Below are 19,199 nucleotides of genomic sequence, written 5' to 3'. Positions count from 1 at the left end.
CCAATTTGGTTGTAGAATATTGAGCAGATTTCTCTGTGCTCTACAGTAGATGCTTGCTGGTTATCCATTTTAATTACAGCAGTGTGTTCATGTCAATCCCAAACTCTCTAACTATCCCTCCTCCTAAAGCTCCACCCGCACCCATCCCTGTAACCATCGGTTTGTTCTCTCAGCCTGTGAGTCTGTTTCTCTTTTGTAAATAAGTTCCTTTGTGTATCTCTTCTTTTAGATGCCACGTATAATGCGATATTTCTTTCTCTGTCTGACTTAATTCACTCAGTATTTTAATCTCTAGGTCCATCCATTGTTGCTGCAAATGGCATTATTTTATTCTTTTTAATGGCTGAGTAATATTCCGTTGTATATATGTACCACATCTTCTTTATCCACTCTTCTGTTGGTGGACATTTGTTTAAATGTTTAACAACTTTTTAAAGAGTTTAAACAATGTTTTTAAAAAGTGAATTTACAATTTGGTTACTCTTTGCTTCTCTGTGATACTTGAGTTGACTTTTGTTCCCTTTGATTAGTAATTTTCATTTCTGAAATAGTTTAGAAAGACTTTTTTAATCCTAAAATGTTTTTGTTTAAACAGATGTCTTTACATAGTTTCGTAAATTTTACATATTAAAAAAAAAAGTTTACCAAAAATCTCACGTTAGCTGCTCTATGGAGAATGGCCTGTAGGGGGCGAGACTGGAAATGGGCAGAGCATTTTGGAGGCTTTTGGAGACAAAGGCTGAATAAGGACAGACTTTTGATAGATTGCCTTTCTAAATTCAAGTGTCTACAGAAGCTAATGCAACAATGTAAATCAACTACACTTCAGTAAAAAATTAATTAAAAGATAAAGTGTCTCAGAAAATGTCCAAAAGAACAGAAGCAAGATGTGTAACTTCTAAACTAAGTGTAAGAGAAAAACAGAATGACCAAAATTCCAAACAAGGCAAGGAAGGTGAGAAAAAGAAATTAGCAAAAAGAAATATAGTACAGAAAGTACCTAATAAATCCAAACACATTAGGAACTGCAATCAACGTAGATAGTCTAAATCTACATGAGTCCATACAGTGCACAAGCCGTACGTCACAACTGAGCATTGGAAATGGGCATGGTCTGAACTGAGGCGTGCTGTTAGTGTGAAATGCACCCCAAAATTTGGAGACCTGGGATTTTTGAAAAAGTAAAATATTACTTATATTGATTCTTTTTTGTGGTGATAACATTTTGGATATGTTGTTAAATAAAACATGTTATTAAAATGAATTTCACCATTTTGTTCATCTTTTGATTGTGGCTGCTAGAAAAATTTAAATTAGAGAGATGGCACACTTTATATTGCTATTGGACAGCATCAGTACAGTGTGGGGCAGTGTGTGTGCTGTTATGCCCAGCTCTTTGCAACTCTCTGGACTGTAGCCCACCAGGCTTCTCTGTCCATGGGATTTCCCAGACAAGAACACTGGAGTGGGTCTCCATTCCCTCCTCCAGGGGATCCAGTACAATACTTGAATTAAAAGACAAATATTTTCTGGCTGGCTAAGAAAAAATTAAAATCCAGAAACATATTGCTTGCATTTAAACTTACACAATATAACAAGTTGCCATTAAAGGATGTCAACAGCCAGAAAGAAAGTTTGTTTAAGTCTATTATTATTGGATGGCATACTTTTTTTTCTTTTGGCTGGGCAATGGAGTATGTGGATTCTTAGTTCCGCAACGAGGCATGGAACCTGCCCCTCTGCAGAGAAAGCACAGAGTTGTAACCCTTGGACCACCAAGGAAATCCTGGACTGCATAGACTTTAATGTAGGAAGCCTTACTAGGTATAACTAAGTCTTCATCATGAAAATGAGACAGTTCTAAATGTGTATGCACTTAGTAAGGGTATCACAATAAGTAAAGCAAGAATCGACAGAAGTACTCAAACAGGTATGTAGTATGAATTGAAATGTGCTACTGATGTAAAATGCTCCAAAGAATTTGAAGACCTGAAATAGAGGGCGGGGTATCTAAAATACCTTACATTAGGTAACTACATCACCAAAGTGGGAGATTTTACAGCATCCTTCTTAGCAACTGGATACTCCAGCCAGACAAAAAGTGAGGATATACCACAGAAGATGAAAACTAACTTTAAAAAAATACGTGCACTCCAATGTTCATAGCAGCACCACAGACATAGCCAAGACATGGCAGCAACCTAAATGTTGACAGATGAATGGTTAAAGATGTGGTACATAGGCACAGTAGAATATTACTCGGCTGTAAAAAAGGTGAGATAATGCCATTTGCAGCAACATGGGTGGACCTAGAGATGATCATACTGAGTGAACTAAGTCAGAGAAAGACAAATACCACATGTATCACTTACATGTGTGTTTTATTTATTTGGCTATGCTAGGTCTCAGTTGTGGCTCAAGGGATCATGGATCTTTAGTTGCAGTGTGCAAACTCTTATTTGTAGCATGTGGAATCTAGTTCCCTGATCAGGGACTGACCCCAGCCTCCTGCATTGGAAGCTCCAAGTCTTAGCCACTGGACCAGCAGGGAAGTCCCATGGAATTAAAAAAAAAAGATTCAAATGAACTTATTTACAGAACAGAAATAGACTCACATAGAAAGCAAATTTATACTTACCAAAGGGGAAAGGGAGGGAGGGATAAATTGGAAATTAGGGATTAACAGATATGCGCTACTATATATAAAATAGATAATCAACATGGACCTATTTATAGCACAGAAAACTGTATTCAGTATCTTGTAATTACCTATAATGGAAAAGAATCTGAAAAAGAATATCTATATATATACATGTAACTGAATCACTTTGCTGTATACTAGAAACATTGTAAATCAATTCTACTTCAATTTAAAAATAGTAATGATCTAGATTTGAACCGCACAGTAAACAAGCTTGATCATGAAACATGCACAGACCCTCTGAAAAATACACAGCAAATATTTGAGGAGCAAGTTGGAATGTAAAATGGTGTAGCCACAATGGAAACACAGTGCGGCGATTCCTCAAAAAATTTAAATGGCCAGTATTTAGTGTTTTGAAAAGAAGAAACATGATCAACTTCAAATTAGAAATATTATCACGGAGAAAGAGGACCTAATTACAGAGACTGCAGATGCTGAAGAAATGTTAAGAAAACACAGAAGCTTCCTTGGTAGCTCAATGGTAAAGGGTCCTCCTGCCAGTGCAGGAAACACAGGTTCCATCCCTGGTCCTGGAAGATCTCCACAAGCCCTGGAGCAACTGAGCCCAAGTGCCACAACTACTGAGCTTGTGCTCTAGAGTCCAAGAGCTGCAGCTACTGAAGCCAGCATAGAGAAGCCACTCCAGTGAGAACCCTGTGCGCCACAACTGCAGAGTGACCTCTGCTCTTTGCAGCTGGAGAAAAGCCTGCACACAGTAACAAAGACCCAGCACAGCCAAAAGTAAATTAAAAAAAAATTAAAAAGTATTATCAGTGAGAAAGGGGACATAATTATTGAGGCTGCAGAGGTTGAAGAAGCATTAAGACACAGAGAATGATGAACATTTTATTCACCAATATAACAACTATTCACCCATCACTGAGAAAACGTAGATAAAATATCCACATTTCTAGAAAAATGTAACTTAACCCAGATCACTGAAATAAAGCAGAGACATCACTTTGCCAACAATGGTCTGTAAATTCAAAGCTGTGGTTTTTCCAGTAGCCAAGTACAGATGTGAGAGTTGGGCCATAAAGAAGGCTGAGTGCCGAAGAATTAATGCTTTCAAACTGTGGTGTTGGAGAAGACTCTTGAGAATCCCTTGGACTGCAAAGAGATCAAACCAGTCAATCCTAAAGGAAATCAACCCTGAATAGTCATTGGAAGGACTGATGCTGAAGCTGAAGCTCCAATACTTTGGCCACTTAATGCGAAGAGCTGACTCATTGGAAAATACCCTGATGCTGGAAAAGATTGAGGGCAGGAGGAGAAGGGAGTGACAGAGGATGAGATGTTTGGAAGGTATCACCAGCTCACTGGACATGAGTTTGAGCAAACTATGGGAGATAGTGAAGGACAGAGAAGCCTGATGTGCTGTAGTTTATGGGGTCACAAAGAATCGGTTATGACTTAGCGACTGAACAACAACAAAGAATTGAAAGCTCATTAAAGACACTGAATAATAACCTAGAAGAGGCTGGAGTCCTGTTCCCCGTTGCAGAGAGACTGCAGGTCCCTGAAGAGGAAATGACTCAATGGTGTCTCTGGGCAGCTGAAGCCACAGAGCACCTCAAAGAGTTTCCTGTACCTAAACCCAGCCTGAATACCGGCCTCAGCAGAGAACGCACCACTTTAGAGAGACTATAGGGACACAAACGGGGTGGGTGGATCAGAAGAAGCTGGGCACCATGTGCATGTGTGGCTTAAGAATCAGATGGTGGGAGGGACATAGGTAAATCTATGGCTGATTTATGTTGACGTTTGGTAGAAACCAACACAATAAAGCAATTATCCTTCAATTAAAAATAAAGAATCAGACAAGATCCATCCTTCATTCTTTTTTTTTAATGTTTCTAATTCCTTTTTTTCTTTGAACTTTTAATTTTGTATTGGGGTGTAGCCGATTAACAATGTTGTGGTAGTTTCAAGTGAACAGCAAAGGGACTCAGCCTTGATTTTGTCCCTTAAGACTCATTTCTGACTTCTGAGTTCCGAAACTGTAAGATAACCAATTTAGTACTGCCTTAAGCAGCAACAGGGACTAATACAACTAGGATGCATGAGTCCTCCCAGTTGTATTAATCAACTAGGTCAATACAACTATTGACCACCACCCCCCGCAATAGGGTCATTGTGAGAATTCAGTGAGTTACTGTGAATTAAAGAAGACTGAATGCCAAATCACTGATGCTTTTGAGTTGTGGTGAACTGACTCAATGGGGAAGACTCTGATGCTGGGAAAGACTTGAAGGCAAAAGGAGAAGGGGTCAACAGAGGATTAGATGGTTGTATAGCATCATCGACTCAATGGACATGAGTTTGCTCAAACTCCGGGAGATAGTGAAGGACAGGGAAGCCTGGTGCACTGCAACACATGGGGTCACAAAGAGTCAGACATGAACGACTTTCGAGTGAAGAACAGCAGTGCACTTAGCACACTGCCTGGCATGCGGTGCGTGCATTAGTATGACCTGTAATTAAGGATCATTATTGTTTTTAAGAAAACCAGCTGTGCAGACGTGATGATGAAAGGCAGCTGACACTCAGTCTTCAAGTGGAAGACCATGGAGAGGAGTGGATGCCGGGAGCCAGCGTGGGGAATCCCACCCATGACAAGGTCATGTGGAGAGGCCTGATGGGCAAGGTGAGTCAGGTCTCGAGGGGTCCTCTGTCTGAGCATCTACCCCGAAACCAAAATCTGTCTGTTTACTGTCTGCTATACTATATTCTTCTGACACTCTCTGGAAAAAGTTAACTCAGGGCTTCAGTCTTCTGCATTTGAAAGGAGTGTTTCAGTTCAAACCCCCTCTGAAAACTCTCTAACTTGCCTAACAGGTTCCCCCGGACTTTTTAAAACTTGTGAATTGCTTACAGCCCCCCAACCGCGAGAGGCACAAAGCTTAAAGCATCTTAAAGATACAGAGCCTTTTCTAAGAGCTAAAAATTATATTGGTGATGGGATTTCACTGTTGACTCAATGATTGCTGCCAGGCCTCCATATTCTTTATCTTTTAGGCACCTGGGAGGATATTAATCAATGTAATTGGGATATAGAAAAAGGTATATAGTAGTTTTGATGTTATCAACACTAGACTTTTGAGTTAATTACTTTTGTTATAAATCACTGTACGCCTTTTACTTGCTATAAATTGCTGTATCTTTGCTATGTAAGAATGTAACTTTATTTAGTGTTTTCTGAGAGAGGCCCCAGACTTTGTGAAGAACACAAATAAGTCTTCTGGTTAACAAACCCTTATCAGAAAAGGGCCGTAAAATGTTAATTGGCCCTCTGGCCGGAAGATGATGTAAATCACCTAAGACTTGTGTATACAACTAGATATGCAGAGAGAAAAACCTGGTTTTGATAAGAGTCTGGGCTGCTAACGCTGCATAACTGCATTACCCATTGATCTTGATGTACAAAAAAAGGTATGAAAGGCCTTTCTGGACAATAGAGGTTGGGCCAGTCACTGGACTGGTTTCCCCTGTGTCTCCTCTTTACTCTAATTTCTGGCTGAATTCCCATCTGGGGTGTGGAGGCTCGCCATGTCTACTTACTTGTCCCAGCTTTTAAAATCCACGTGAGGGGGAGCCCAAGGTGGGGCACCCCCCACTATTCAAGAGGACGCTGGTGGCCTAACATAGATGGTGCAAGTTCCTTGTCTTGGAACGTTATTGGTTTTCCATGTAAACCAAGTTATTCAGCCTCTTTTCTCTACTAAATTTACCCACTATACTATTTCTTCCTAATCTCTTTTAATATTTCTAAATAAATGTTTTTCCTTGCCTACGCTGTTCACCCTTCGAATTTTTTGGATCCATTGGGGCTTGACCCTGGCAAGTGGAGTCTGGTGAGCTGGTGAGCTGACGTCCTCTACACAGAGGCAGCTGCTATCCAACCTGGGTTGCCGTCACAGCCCCCAACTTGCCAAGAAATCTCGATTTGTCCTGTGCAAAGTTTCGTAACCTTTAAACTGTGGCTACTAACTGCTGTTTGAAAAACACACTCGGTGATTAGACGTGACCTTACATCTACAGACGTAAGATCACCTTATGTAATAACTGAAAAGAATCGGAAAAAAATTTTTTTTAAGTTTTGATACTTTATTTTTGTTTGTTTGTTTGGGCCACATGGCATGCAGGTTCTTCCCCAGTCATACAGGTTCTGTTTCTTGGAGACGATGCATCTCAGTGTTTGTATGCCATAGTAACGCAGCAGGGAGGGGCATAGGGTCATCAAAGGAAAGTAGGAAGCAATTTAATTGCTATGATTTTTCCTTCTATTACCTCTGGATCCTGGCAAGTGATGGGGAGAAGGAGAAGAGTTTTCTGTTCCACGGCTGGGGGTCGGGGGTTGTATTGAGTGAAGACAGGAGACTTTGGGTATTGAGAACGTATTGGGGCGGGGAGAGGGTGAAATCGGAAAAGATATCGGTGGTGTTAGCGGAAGTCAAGTAGATAGACTTCTAAGAAGCTGTAAATAGGTCACTGTCCTGGGCTGGGGGCTTCCTGCTCCCGTACTTTATCTGAAATCAAAGCCCCTCCCAAAGGTGATCTTAGGAGGCTCAACTCTGTAGAGGTTCCATCCCCAGGCAGATGTTGGTGGCTGCTGGTGACTTTGATGAGTCCCCCTCATACACACACGCACACACCCCGGCCTTCTCATCAAAGCCACGGAAACAGAAAGACCACGAAGAGAGTAAAGGAAACTCCAGCATGGGTGGAGGCTGGGCCCCTGGGGCTGTTTCTCCTCCCACCAGCCCAGCCAGGGAGGCATGAAGCTGGGTGCCCTTGGTGTGGGCAGAGTGGGGTGGGGGAGGCACCTGAGCCTTGGTCGCTGCATCTGGAAAGTGGGGGCAACAGCAACTCCTGCCGAGAGGCGCAGATGAAGATGTGACTCGCCACCTATGGCTGATTCATGTTGATGTTTGACAGAAAACAACAAAATTCTGTAAAGAAATTATCCTTCATTTAAAAAATAAATTTAAAAGATGTGACTTGCACAAGATGTCTGGTGCAAGGGACATGCCTGACAGATGTTCTCCTTAATATCTCTAAATGACACTCATGTACTTATGGATCTCTTCCTGCATACCAGGCACCATACCAAGTGGCTTTTTTCCTCATCTAATTTTAAAATTCACTGTTTCTTTTATTTTTTTTAATTTTTTTATCTATTTGGCTGCACTGGGTCTTAGTTGTGGCACGAGGGATCTTTAGTTTCAGCATTCAAACTCTCAGTTGCGGTATGTGGGATCTAGTTCCCTGACCAGAGCTTGAATTGGGGCCCCCTGCATTGGGAGTTGCGGAGTCTTAGCCATTGGACCAGGAAAGTCCCTCCTCATCTGATTTCATCTTTACAATAAACCCAGGAGGTGAGAATCCTTGTTACCTAGTATTTCACAGATGAGGAAACTGGGCATGGAGAGGTGATGGGGTTTGCTCCTGTGTCACATGGCCAGGAAATGACAGAGTAGACTTGGAACCCAAGACCATCAGATGGCAAAGCTGGTTCCCTTCCCCCCTTTACCAGGCAACTGTGTCAACAATAACAAGAGTGAGTCATTCTCTGGGGTCTGAGCTGTGATCCTAGGGTCCAGGGAAACCTTGCTTCCTGGGTGCATGTTCATATGCATAAAACATCAGGTCTGTAAGCATATCATTACCTGTCCCTCCCCACACTCTTGGATGCCCTGTTACCCCAAGCTCCCAGCTGGCTGGGTAGAGTGCCAGTCTGTGCTGAATGTCGGCAAGAAGGGTACTGAAGTGTGTAGCCTCTGCTTTCTCAGGAACTGTGGATTTGAGGCTAGAGCACATCTGGGCACCAGGTCTCTGGCTTCCCTGCTAAACCTCCTGCATGGAGTTGGGTCAGCTGGGTTCAGAGTTCTCAGCTGTAAAAGTGACCTCTGTGGGTCATTCCATCTGTCCCTGGGCCTCCATGAGCCACCTGCCCCTTAAGAACTAGACAGGCCAGCTGCAACGTTCAGCATTTATTTCCAAGGCCAGTGGTCCAAGGGCTACAGACTAAGTCTGGTCCTTACCCCAGGATGGGAGGTGGCTGGGAAGAACTGGCTATGTGTGTTTGTCATTGTGAGGCTGCGAGTGTGTGTGATGGGTGTGACTGTGATGCAGCATGTGGAAGTCTGACATAGAAGCATCGCATCCCATGTGTCATACGTGGTGTGACTGTACGGCCCAGTGTGGGTGACGGGCTGTGATGATGACTTGTGTGTGACTGTGTCGTACATGGTTGTAATGCAGTGTCTGTGACTGAGGGTTTGCTCTGCCGTCTAGGACTTCCAGGTTGTGTGAGAATCTGATGTTTGGTGTGTATGTGTCTAAGGTTGTCAAGGAGTGGCTGAGCTTGTGATTCTCTGGGATGCTGTAGCTGTGATGACAGTTTCTTTCTTTCACTTTTGCTACCCTTTCTTTCTCTTTCCTTTCACTCTTCATTTCCACCTTTTCTTTCTCTATCAGTCCGTCTTTCTTTCCTTTCACCCTCCCTTTTTTCTACCTTTCTTTCACCTTTTCTTCCTTCCTTCCTTTCCACCTTTATTTCTTTTCTGTCTTTATCTAACCATCTTTCTCTTCTTTCACCTTTTCTTTCTTTCCACCTGTCTTTCATTTTTCCTCCCTTCTCTCCCTTGCTTCTCTCTCTCTTTTTCTTTTTCTCTCTTGAAACATTTTCTAAGTGCCTGTGCAGCAGCCTCTGGCTTGGGTGCTGAAACAGCAGTGCTGGGTGTCAGCCAACCTGTGGATGATATACACCGGGAGCCAGAAACGAACCACAGAGGGAAAATTTACACCATGGAAATGGGTGTCCCCTCCTGGGACAGCTGTTTGTTGAACACCTCCCAGCACATCCCTACACCTGTTTCTCTGAGGGTAGCTTCGTGGCCAGGCTGTGGTGTGGCCGCAAGCCCCATGGGTGGAACTTGGGTCATGACTATGATCATGGGTAGGGCTGGGCTGGGCTGGGCTCTCCAAGGTGGGTGAGTCTTGATGATAAATCCTCACCACCTCCCCACCAGAGTCCGCCCACACTTGTGAGAGGGTAGAGAGTGTTAAGAAATTTTCTGTTCTCAGGCAACTCCCCGGACCCCCATGTCCCTCTTTAATCTGAATCAAAAGTATAAATACAATTTCCTGTCTTAGCCAACCACCACCACCATCACCATGTCCCTTAGATCTGATTTGGGAGTATAAATAGCCACCCCCTCACCCCTTCCTGAACATCAAGATCAGCTTTAGCCCCTGCCTGGGGGCTAACAGACCCCCCAGTGTTGTCCAGGCAGGGCCTGCAGTCTCCTTTGATCCTTCAGAGGTGCCTGCTGGTTCTTGGGGCAGCTGCATTCTCGCTAGTCTCCACTGAGCTCTCCACCTGTCAACTTTGGGTGTCCCCCAGGCCCGCTCTGAAAACCTCCTGTTCTTCTGTGTCCAGAGGCATCCTCTGAGGTCTCTTACTTGTTGGAGACGTAGGTTGGATTAGCCCCGAACACATCCTTCACACCATGAAGGCCCCGAAGTAGGAGTGTGTGCCGTCGTGGACTTGGATCACGCGCTCGCCCGGCATGCGTACCACCACCTCTTCCCCCCACGTCCAGGTGGACCACTCCACCCAGGAAGCTGCTGTCCCACCACACCTGGGAGCCATCTGCTCGCCCGCACCGCGATCGCCGGTTGACCAGCAGCTCCACCTCCTCGGGGTAGCTGGCGGTGCGCTTGTAGAGCCCGTGGGTGATGGGCAGGCAGCCGGTCAATCCCTGGGAGCAGCCCGTACCACCCAGCTGCACCTTGGAGTAGATGTAGTAGTAGCCGGCCTGGGCGACCACCAGGGCCCCATCCCGGTAGCTAAGGCCCCTCAAGAAGGCCAGGCCCAGTTTCGTCTCCCACCGCAGCGGGCCTTCCTTGCCAGTCCGGCTGAAGTCAGCCCCTGTGGAGGGAGACAGAGCAGGGCTGGTGAGCGCACGTTTCCTGCTCGCAGTGGGACCCCGGGCCAGTCGCCAGCCCTCTCTGAGCGCCACCTTGCTCTGTGCTGGGCTTTAAATGTATGCACTCACTTCATCCTCACTTTACAGGCAGGGGAACTGAAGCACAGTAAGTGGCAAAGTAACTTGCTTATCTTCCATCTAAACGCTTTCACCCCCTTCTTGCAGGCGGGGAAACCGAGGCACAGAGCAATGGATTCACCCAAACCGTCAGAAATTGTTAAGTGGCAGAACTAAGGATTTAAGCAAAACACATCATGGCCCAGCAGGTTATAACCTCTGTATGCCTCAGTCTCCCTCTCTGGAAAATGGAGCTATGAATAGTCCTGGCTAAGGATCGAATGAATGAAGAAGTCGAAAGCCCTCTTCAGTGTGAGCCAGAGAGTAAGCACCCTACAAGGGTTTATTCAATAAATGAAATTAGAAATTCGTGGACTCAGGCACTGTCTCTGCTCTGGGCAGCTTTGAAGAACTAATGAATAAAGGAGTTCTCAGCCACCACTGGGGGATCTGTCTGGTCCCCCCAAGACCCACTGAACCCTCTTACCCCTGCCAGGACTTGAGGGCCCCTCACCTGTGAGGTGTGCTGCTGGTTTGTCTTGCTTGGGCTTCTGCTCTGGAGAGAGAGAATCAGAGGTCAGAGGTGAAGGTCATGGTGGGGGGTAAAGGGCCAGCCTCCAGAGGGGTCATCTAGTCTACCTCCTGGTGTCAACCTCACACTTTCCAGAATGACCCAAACTTCTGCTTCTCTGGCCTGGGGGAGGGACTTCCGTGGGGCTTGGGCCAGTTGTGCAAATTGCATTGGGCAATGGACTGAGGGGGTGGGGGCAGCATGGGAACCATACCGTCCCCTCTTGGGCTGGGACGTGAGGGACCAGGACCCTGACTCACCTTGCAGCAGCTGCTCCCAGTGTTCCGCACTTTTGTCCTGAAAGTACAGAGCAGCCCCATGGTGAGGATCTGTGGGGCTCACGCCCTGGTGTCACTCAGACCCATGGCCAAGAGGCACACACAGACCATGGGCACAGACGTCGCCCTCCGTCGACTCCAAGGCCACGTGCAGGCCCCACCCCTACTACCTGCCACCCAGAAGGCTCTTAACCAGCCAGGACCTCAGTTTTACCCTCTTGTAAATGGACACATGGAAAATGCCTGGTTTGAATTCCCATGTGAAAAGTGTAATACAATGCCTGGCACAGAGCAAGTGCTATAGAAGTGTTTATTACATAAGTGCTAGGGAGCTCAATCCCTGGATCAGGAAATGGCAACCCACTGGAGAAGGCAATGGCAATCCCTGGAGAAGAAAATGGCAACCCACTCCAGTATTCTTGCCTGGAGAATTCCAGGGCCTGGCAGGCTTCCATCTATGAGGTCACAGAGTCAGACAGGACTGAAGTGACTTAGCACACACACACACAGAAGATACACAGTCACCTGAATGGCTGGACACTTGTACATAAATGCAAACACGTGAATACAGACACATGGACACAGACCTGGACACACTGATAAGACACACATGGAGGCAGATACATGGGTGCAGGGTTTACGGATTCACTTGGGTCTGCACATACAGAGACCCAGTAACAAAGACATACAGGCTGTGGACGAGTGAGGAAGTGGCTGTGTTGGTACAAGTGTGTGGGATAGCAGCACAGGTCCAAGTGGGCCTGTGGCCATCAGGTCCAGCCATGAGCAGAAAAAGGACCCGGAAACAAAAAAGGCCGAGATTGCATGGGACACAGAGACCGACAGGTGTGGCAGAGACATCCGCGGTCATAAGAAACGGATGCAGAGAGGCATGCTCACAGACTGAGACAAGTGGCTTAGTGACAGCCCCGATAGTGGTGATCAGGGTACTGCTGGTAATGACTAGCTAGGTCAGGGGCTTCCATGGTGGTCCAGCGGTTAAGACTCTGAACTTCCAACTTAAGGGCGAAGGTCTGACCCCACTGCTGTGCAACATGGCCAAAAAATTTTTTTTAATTAAAATATTTTTAAAAGTGGTCAAACTGAGGAATCAGATAAATATTTTAAACAAACAACTAGTCATGTCAGGATGGCGGTTCTGGGGGATACAGACAACACAACAGTTTTATAAAACATTAAGCTTCCTAGAGGTATGTGTGCCTAGTTGCTTCAGTTGTGTCTGACTCTTTGCAACCCCATGGACTGCAGCCCACCAGGCTCCTCTGTCCATGGAATTCTCCAGGCAAGAATACTGGAGTGGGTTGCCATTGCCTCCTCCAAGGGATCCTCCCAACGCAGGGATCAAAATCGAATGTCCTGTGTTTCTTGCATTGGCAGGTGGATTCTTTATCACTGAGCAACCTGAGAAGTCTGCTCCTAAACACCTAGGTTTTGTTAGTTCCCATCACTAGAAGTGCCGGGGTCCAGCCCCGGTGGATCCAGGGAATTCGAAGGTGGGGATGGAGTCGACGTCTTTGGAAAAATACATATTCAATCAAAGATATAGAGAGATTAGAAATGGATAGTGTAGGGTGGGGGGCTGGCTCGTCCGTGTGCGGTTGTGTGGGGTGGCCTGGGGCGGCCCCGGAGCGGCTGACCCTCTGCCTACGGGGACCAGAGTCGCGAGGCAGCCGCCATGGCGGGGTCGGAGAGCCAGCTCAAGAAAATGGTGTCCAAGTACAAATACAGAGACCTAACTGTACGTGAAACTGTTAATGTTATTAGTTTATACAAAGATCTCAAACCTGTATTGGATTCATATGTTTTTAATGATGGCAGTTCCAGGGAACTAATGAACCTTACTGGAACAATTCCTGTGCCTTATAGAGGTAATACATACAATATTCCAATCTGCCTGTGGCTGCTGGACACATATCCGTATAATCCCCCTATTTGTTTCGTTAAGCCTACTAGCTCAATGACTATTAAAACAGGAAAGCATGTGGATGCTAATGGGAAGATATTCTTCCTTATCTACATGAGTGGAAGCACCCACAGTCAGACTTGTTGGGGCTTATTCAAGTCATGATTGTGGTGTTTGGAGATGAGCCTCCTGTCTTCTCTCGTCCTACTGTTTCAGCATCCTATCCTCCATACCAGGCAACAGGGCCACCAAATACTTCCTACATGCCAGGCATGCCAAGTGGGATTTCTGCATACCCATCCGGGTACCCTCCCAATCCCAGTGGTTACACAGGCTGTCCTTACCCACCTGGTGGTCAGTATCCTGCCACAACAAGTTCCCAGTACCCTTCCCAGCCTCCTGTGACCACTGTTGGTCCCAGTAGGGATGGCACAATCAGTGAGGACACTATCCGAGCCTCTCTCATCTCAGCAGTCAGCGACAAACTGAGATGGCGGATGAAGGAGGAAATGGATCGTGCCCAGGCAGAACTCAACGCCTTGAAACGAACAGAGGAAGACCTGAAAAAAGGTCACCAGAAACTCTAAGAAATGGTTAACCGTTTAGATCAAGAAGTAGCTGAGGTTGATAAAAACATAGAACTTTCGAGAAAGAAGGATGAAGAACTGAGTTCTGCTCTGGAGAAAATGGAAAATCAATCTGAAAACAATGATATTGATGAAGTTATCATTCCCACAGCCCCACTATACAAACAGATCCTAAATCTGTATGCAGAGGAAAATGCTATTGAAGACATTATTTTTTACCTGGGAGAAGCCTTGAGGCGGGGAGTAATAGACCTAGATGTCTTCCTAAAGCATGTACATCTTCTGTCCCGTAAACAGTTCCAGCTGAGGGCACTAATGCAGAAAGCAAGAAAGACTGCCGGGCTCAGTGACCTCTACTGACTTCTCTGATACCAGATGGGAGACTGAACTCTTCTAAAGTATTCTTTTCTTCTCTTCCTTTCTCTCAGTAGGTGCCCAAAATAAGTTATTGCAGTTTATCATTCAAGTGTAAAATATTTTGAATCAATAATATATTTTCTGTTTTCTTTTGGTAAAGACTGGCTTTTATTAATGCACTTTCTATCCTCTGTAAACTCTTTTTGTGCTGAATGTTGGGACTGACTATGCTAAATAAAATTTGTTGCATAAAAAAAAAAAAGAAAAGAAATGGATAGTGTAGTAGGAAGATTAGTGGAGAAAAAGAGGCTGAATAACTTGGATTACGTGGAATAGCATCCATGCTCCAGATGGGAATTCAGCCAGAAAAACGGGAGCAAGAAAGAAGTGACATGGGGGAATCAGTCTTTCCGGAAACTGATCCGATTTCTTTATTTTTGGGTTTGCTTATATACCTTTTGTTACACATAGGGATGAATACAGTGTCACGCGGGAGTCAGCAGTCCTGACCTTTATCGAAATCAGGTGCTTCACATAAATGTATAAAAAATGTACATCATCTTCTGGCCATGAGTGAGACCTGCTGACATTTTATGATCCTTTCTTTCTGATAACAAAAAAACTTATTTTCTCCAAGTGTGTTTTTTCTTAAACCAAGCACCACCCTCCAAATAAAGTTGCATTCCTATAGGGTGAGGGTATAGTGAGTTACAATCAAGAAAGGAATTTATTTAACCCAAGGTTAACATGATTACTCTTAAAGGTTAATACTTATTTCTCCTATATGTTTAAAGGTTAATATTTATTTCTCCTATATGCTAGTTATATTCATTATAAGGGCAGGGAATATGGAGATTTAGCAGCAAACATCAACCCAACAAATGAAAATCCTTTCACCAATGCTCCCCTTAAGATCTGTTTAGTCTTAAGATAGTGATAAAGTTACATTTTTACATAACAAGGACACAGTGATTTATAACAAAGTACAGTGATCTATTACAAAAGAGAAAATTCATTAACTCAAAAAGTCTAGTATTGCTAACCTTAAAAAATACTACATTTCCTTTTTATATTCCAAATACATTGATTAATATATTCCCAGGTGCCTAAGGATATGGAGGCCTGGCGGCAATCATTGACTCAACAAGAAGAAAAAGCCCTATGCTAATTAAGACTCTCAAAATACTCCAAAATTCTCTGTGCTGTTTATGGTTAAGAGGTAGTAAACAATCATGTGGCAGGAGTATGGATAATCCTGTCACACAAGCTACACTGTCAGCAGAGAGGTTTGACCTGAGACATCCTTGTCTCACCCAGAGCAGGGAATTAGCAGCAATTATTGACACAACAAATGAAAAACCCTTCACCAATATAATTCTTAACCAACCCACTATACTAATAATTTCTAATTCCCCAAAAGAATTTGCCTTTAGTAAGTCTAAAACATCTCGTGCCTCTCAGATTGGGAGGCTGTAAACAATCACATGTGGCCAGACGAACCTATACAGGTGGGCTAGATAACCTTCAGAGGAGTCCGTAAGCTAAAACACTCTTGTCACGCCCAGGAATTTTTATTGCCTTGGAGCTGCACGTTTACTCCTTCCCCGAGAGAAACGGTTATGGGGGAGAGCCCCCCGTAAAGTCAGAGGCATGGGTGAGAGCATAAAACAGACTCTGGTTTTGAGGTTAGATGCTCGGGAACAGGGGGTATCCTGAGGCTTGATCACGCCTTTGTGTATGCCAAGCCTCCTTCCTCATGACCTTTGCCATGGGCTGAGTTCCTCACGCTGGCTCCCGGCAAGAAGAAATTATAATTATGTGATGCCATTGCAGTATTTATATACAAATCAATATGTTGTACACCTTAAACTTACACAATATGCTATGTCAATTATATCTCAATTTAAAAAAAAAGTCAGTTCCCATTTATTGAATGGCTTCCTTGGTGGCTCAGACGATAAAGCGTCTGCCTACAATGCGGGAGACCCGGGTTCAATCCCTGGGTCAGGAAGATCTCCTGGAGAAGGAAATGGCAACCCACTCCAGTATTCTTGCCTGGAAAATCCCATGGATGAGGAACCTGGTAGGCTACAGTTCATGGGGTCGCAAAGAGTCGGACACGACTGAGCGACTTCACTTCACTTTGCCTGTGCCACACACACAATATTCTGTTTTATTCCCTATGGAGACTCTTATTATCATGCCCATTTCATGGATGAGGAAACTGAGGTTCCAGAGGTGAATTAGCTTGCCTGGGACTGCCCTTAGTCTGTCCTCCATCTTTGCACACACACGTACAGATGCTCAGTGACATTGGCTTGGGGATCCCCACCCCACCCCAGTGGTGCTTACCTGCAGGGGGCCGCTAACCGCCTCTAGGCGCCAGTGCAGCTGCAGCAGGAACCAGCCCTGGACAGCCAGTCCAGCCACCACCAACAGCAGCACGAGGCCCAGTCCCAGCTGGGCAGCACTGCAGGGTTGCCTCCTGCGGCTGTGCCCCAGCCTCCTGAATGGGATGTCTGTCTGTCCATCCACCGCGAACACTGAAGGCCTTGCAACTGTCTCTTCCATGCCTGAGTGGACGAGGCCCCAAGATGCTTTGGGTCTGGCTGGCCTGGGTGAATCCTTCAGGCCAGGAGGGAGGAAACCACGATTGCCCAACACGCCTGGGCTTCTCACACTGCCAGCAGGCACTCGTGGGTCCCGGGGCTGCCTTTAGAGCTGGGGCTCGGCCCCTCCCCTTCCCCCACATGCCCTCCTCTCCTTCCTGTCTTCTCCCCACCCCCAGGCTGGCCCCATCTCACTCTCACTCAGAGCCTCTCACACTTTCCAGAGGCATCTGGAGACGTGACTCAGGAGGGGACGGGAGACAAAAAGCCCCAGCTTTCCCTTCTGATGGCATCAACCACGGGGTTGCCAAGGGTTTGCTGAGCACCTTGGCATCATTCACTTGGTCACCAAATGTTGGCTAAGCACCTCCTGTGTCCCAAGTACTGTTCTAGGTTTGGGGACACAGCTGCGAGCAAGAGAGACAGATGTCCGTGGTCCTAAAGCACTCCTATTCTAGCGGAGTGAGAAAGACCAGCGCAGTAAGAAAATACTATAGAGTGCTTGAAATGGTAATACAGCAATGGGAAATGCCCACAAAGAGTGGTTTGTGTGTGTACCTATGTGTGGGTGTGATTATGTGTGTGCACAAGTGTGTGGATGCGTGTGTGTGTAGCTGCAAGTGTGCACCTATGTGTGTAGTGGATGCATGCAGATGTGTGCGGGTGCATGTGCATGCCCGTGCTTGAGTGCTTGTGTGTCTGTACACACTCCTGTGTGCACGCATGCAAGTTTGTGTGTGTGTGTGTGGTTTGTTTTTAAGTATTTATTTATTTATTTGGCTGTGCTGGGTCTTAGTTGAAGCATGTGGGATCTTTGATCTTCGTTGCGGCATTCGGGATCTTTAGTTGTGGCATGCGACCTCTTAGTTGCGGCATGTGGGATCTAGTTCTCTGTCCAGGGATCAAACCCAGGTCCCCTGCATTCAGAGTGGAGTCTTAGCCAGTGGACCACCAGTGAAGTCCCACTGAAACTCACAGTCAGAGGGTGGAACCACTGTCCACTCAGCTGACTAAAGCCAAGTCCTGGGAGTCCTCCTGGACCTCTCCTCCATCCTGTCATGACGTTCCACCCTCAGCAAGCCCTATGGATTCAACCTCTGAACCAGATCCCAAATCCAGCCACCCATTTCCATCCCCACTGCTACCACCCTAAGTGCTATAGACTGTTCCCCAGCCCCTACACTGATATGTGAATACCTCCAACGTGATAGTACTTAGAGGTGGAGCCTTGGGGAAAGGCTAGGGCACAAAGTTGGAGCCCTCCTGAACGGGATTAGTGCCTTTATAAGGGGAGTTGTAAGAGATATGCTCTGTCTCCCTCTCTGCTGTGTGGGGACAGAGAGGGATGGAGGGCAGGCCAGGAAGAGGGCTTGCTTTGGAACTCAGCCATGCAGGCACCCTGGTCTCAGACTTCCAGCCTCTAGAACTGTGAGAAATACATGTCTGCTGTTTACCCCACTCAGTCTAGGGTAGCTTCTTATAGCAGCCCCAGCAGACTAAAACACTAAGGGACCCATCAGTTTTTGCTTGGACTGGTACAGTAGCTTCCCAGCGGGATACACTGCTTTACCTCGTGCCATCTTATGATTCATTCTCTACCTTCAAGCTAGTATGGCCTTGCTTATTTGTTTCTTTTTTATTTTATTGTTGTAAATTCACACAACATAAAATGAACTGTTTATTTATATTAAAATTTTTTTTTGACCTTGCTGGGTGCTCACTGTGGCTCCTCTAGGTGTGGCTCTTGGGCTCAGTAATTGTGCACAGGGCTCTCTAGTTGCTGCTTGAGGGCTTAGCTGCCCTGAGGCCTTAGTTCCCTGACCAGGGATTGAACCTGTGTCCCCTGCAATGGAAGGCAGATTCTCAACCACTGGACCATCAGGGAAGTCCCAAAATGAATCATTTTAAAGCAAGCAACTCAAGTGCTATTTAGTACATTTACAGTGTTGTACAACACTACCTAGTTCAAAAGCATTTCAGTGTCTCAAAGGTAAACCTTATAACCATCAAGAAGTCATTCCCCAACTCCCCCTTCCCCAGACCCTGGCAACTATGAGTCCACTTTCCTGCTCTATGGATTGACCTGTGTTGGACATTTCAAAAAAAAAAGAAACACAC

General features: G+C 45.6%; 1 protein-coding gene and 1 pseudogene across 1 annotated transcript; one reads left to right on the top strand and one right to left on the bottom strand.

Annotated features, from left to right (window-relative positions):
* Positions 1-10,211: 10,211 nt before the first annotated feature.
* On the bottom strand, positions 10,212-17,043 carry LOC138086108 (tumor necrosis factor ligand superfamily member 14-like). Its single transcript, XM_068980890.1, is given in 5 exon segments — positions 10,212-10,301; positions 10,303-10,640; positions 11,270-11,311; positions 11,587-11,623; positions 16,825-17,043. Coding segments are annotated over 5 exon segments (726 nt in total).
* LOC138086168 (tumor susceptibility gene 101 protein pseudogene) lies at positions 13,216-14,475 on the top strand (annotated as a pseudogene).
* Positions 17,044-19,199: the final 2,156 nt, after the last annotated feature.

This window comes from Capricornis sumatraensis, chromosome 9 (assembly GCF_032405125.1).
Source record: "Capricornis sumatraensis isolate serow.1 chromosome 9, serow.2, whole genome shotgun sequence".
NCBI lineage: Eukaryota > Metazoa > Chordata > Mammalia > Artiodactyla > Bovidae > Capricornis > Capricornis sumatraensis.
Note: the sequence above shows the minus strand (reverse complement) of the source record. Positions and strands in the feature narration are given on the sequence as shown.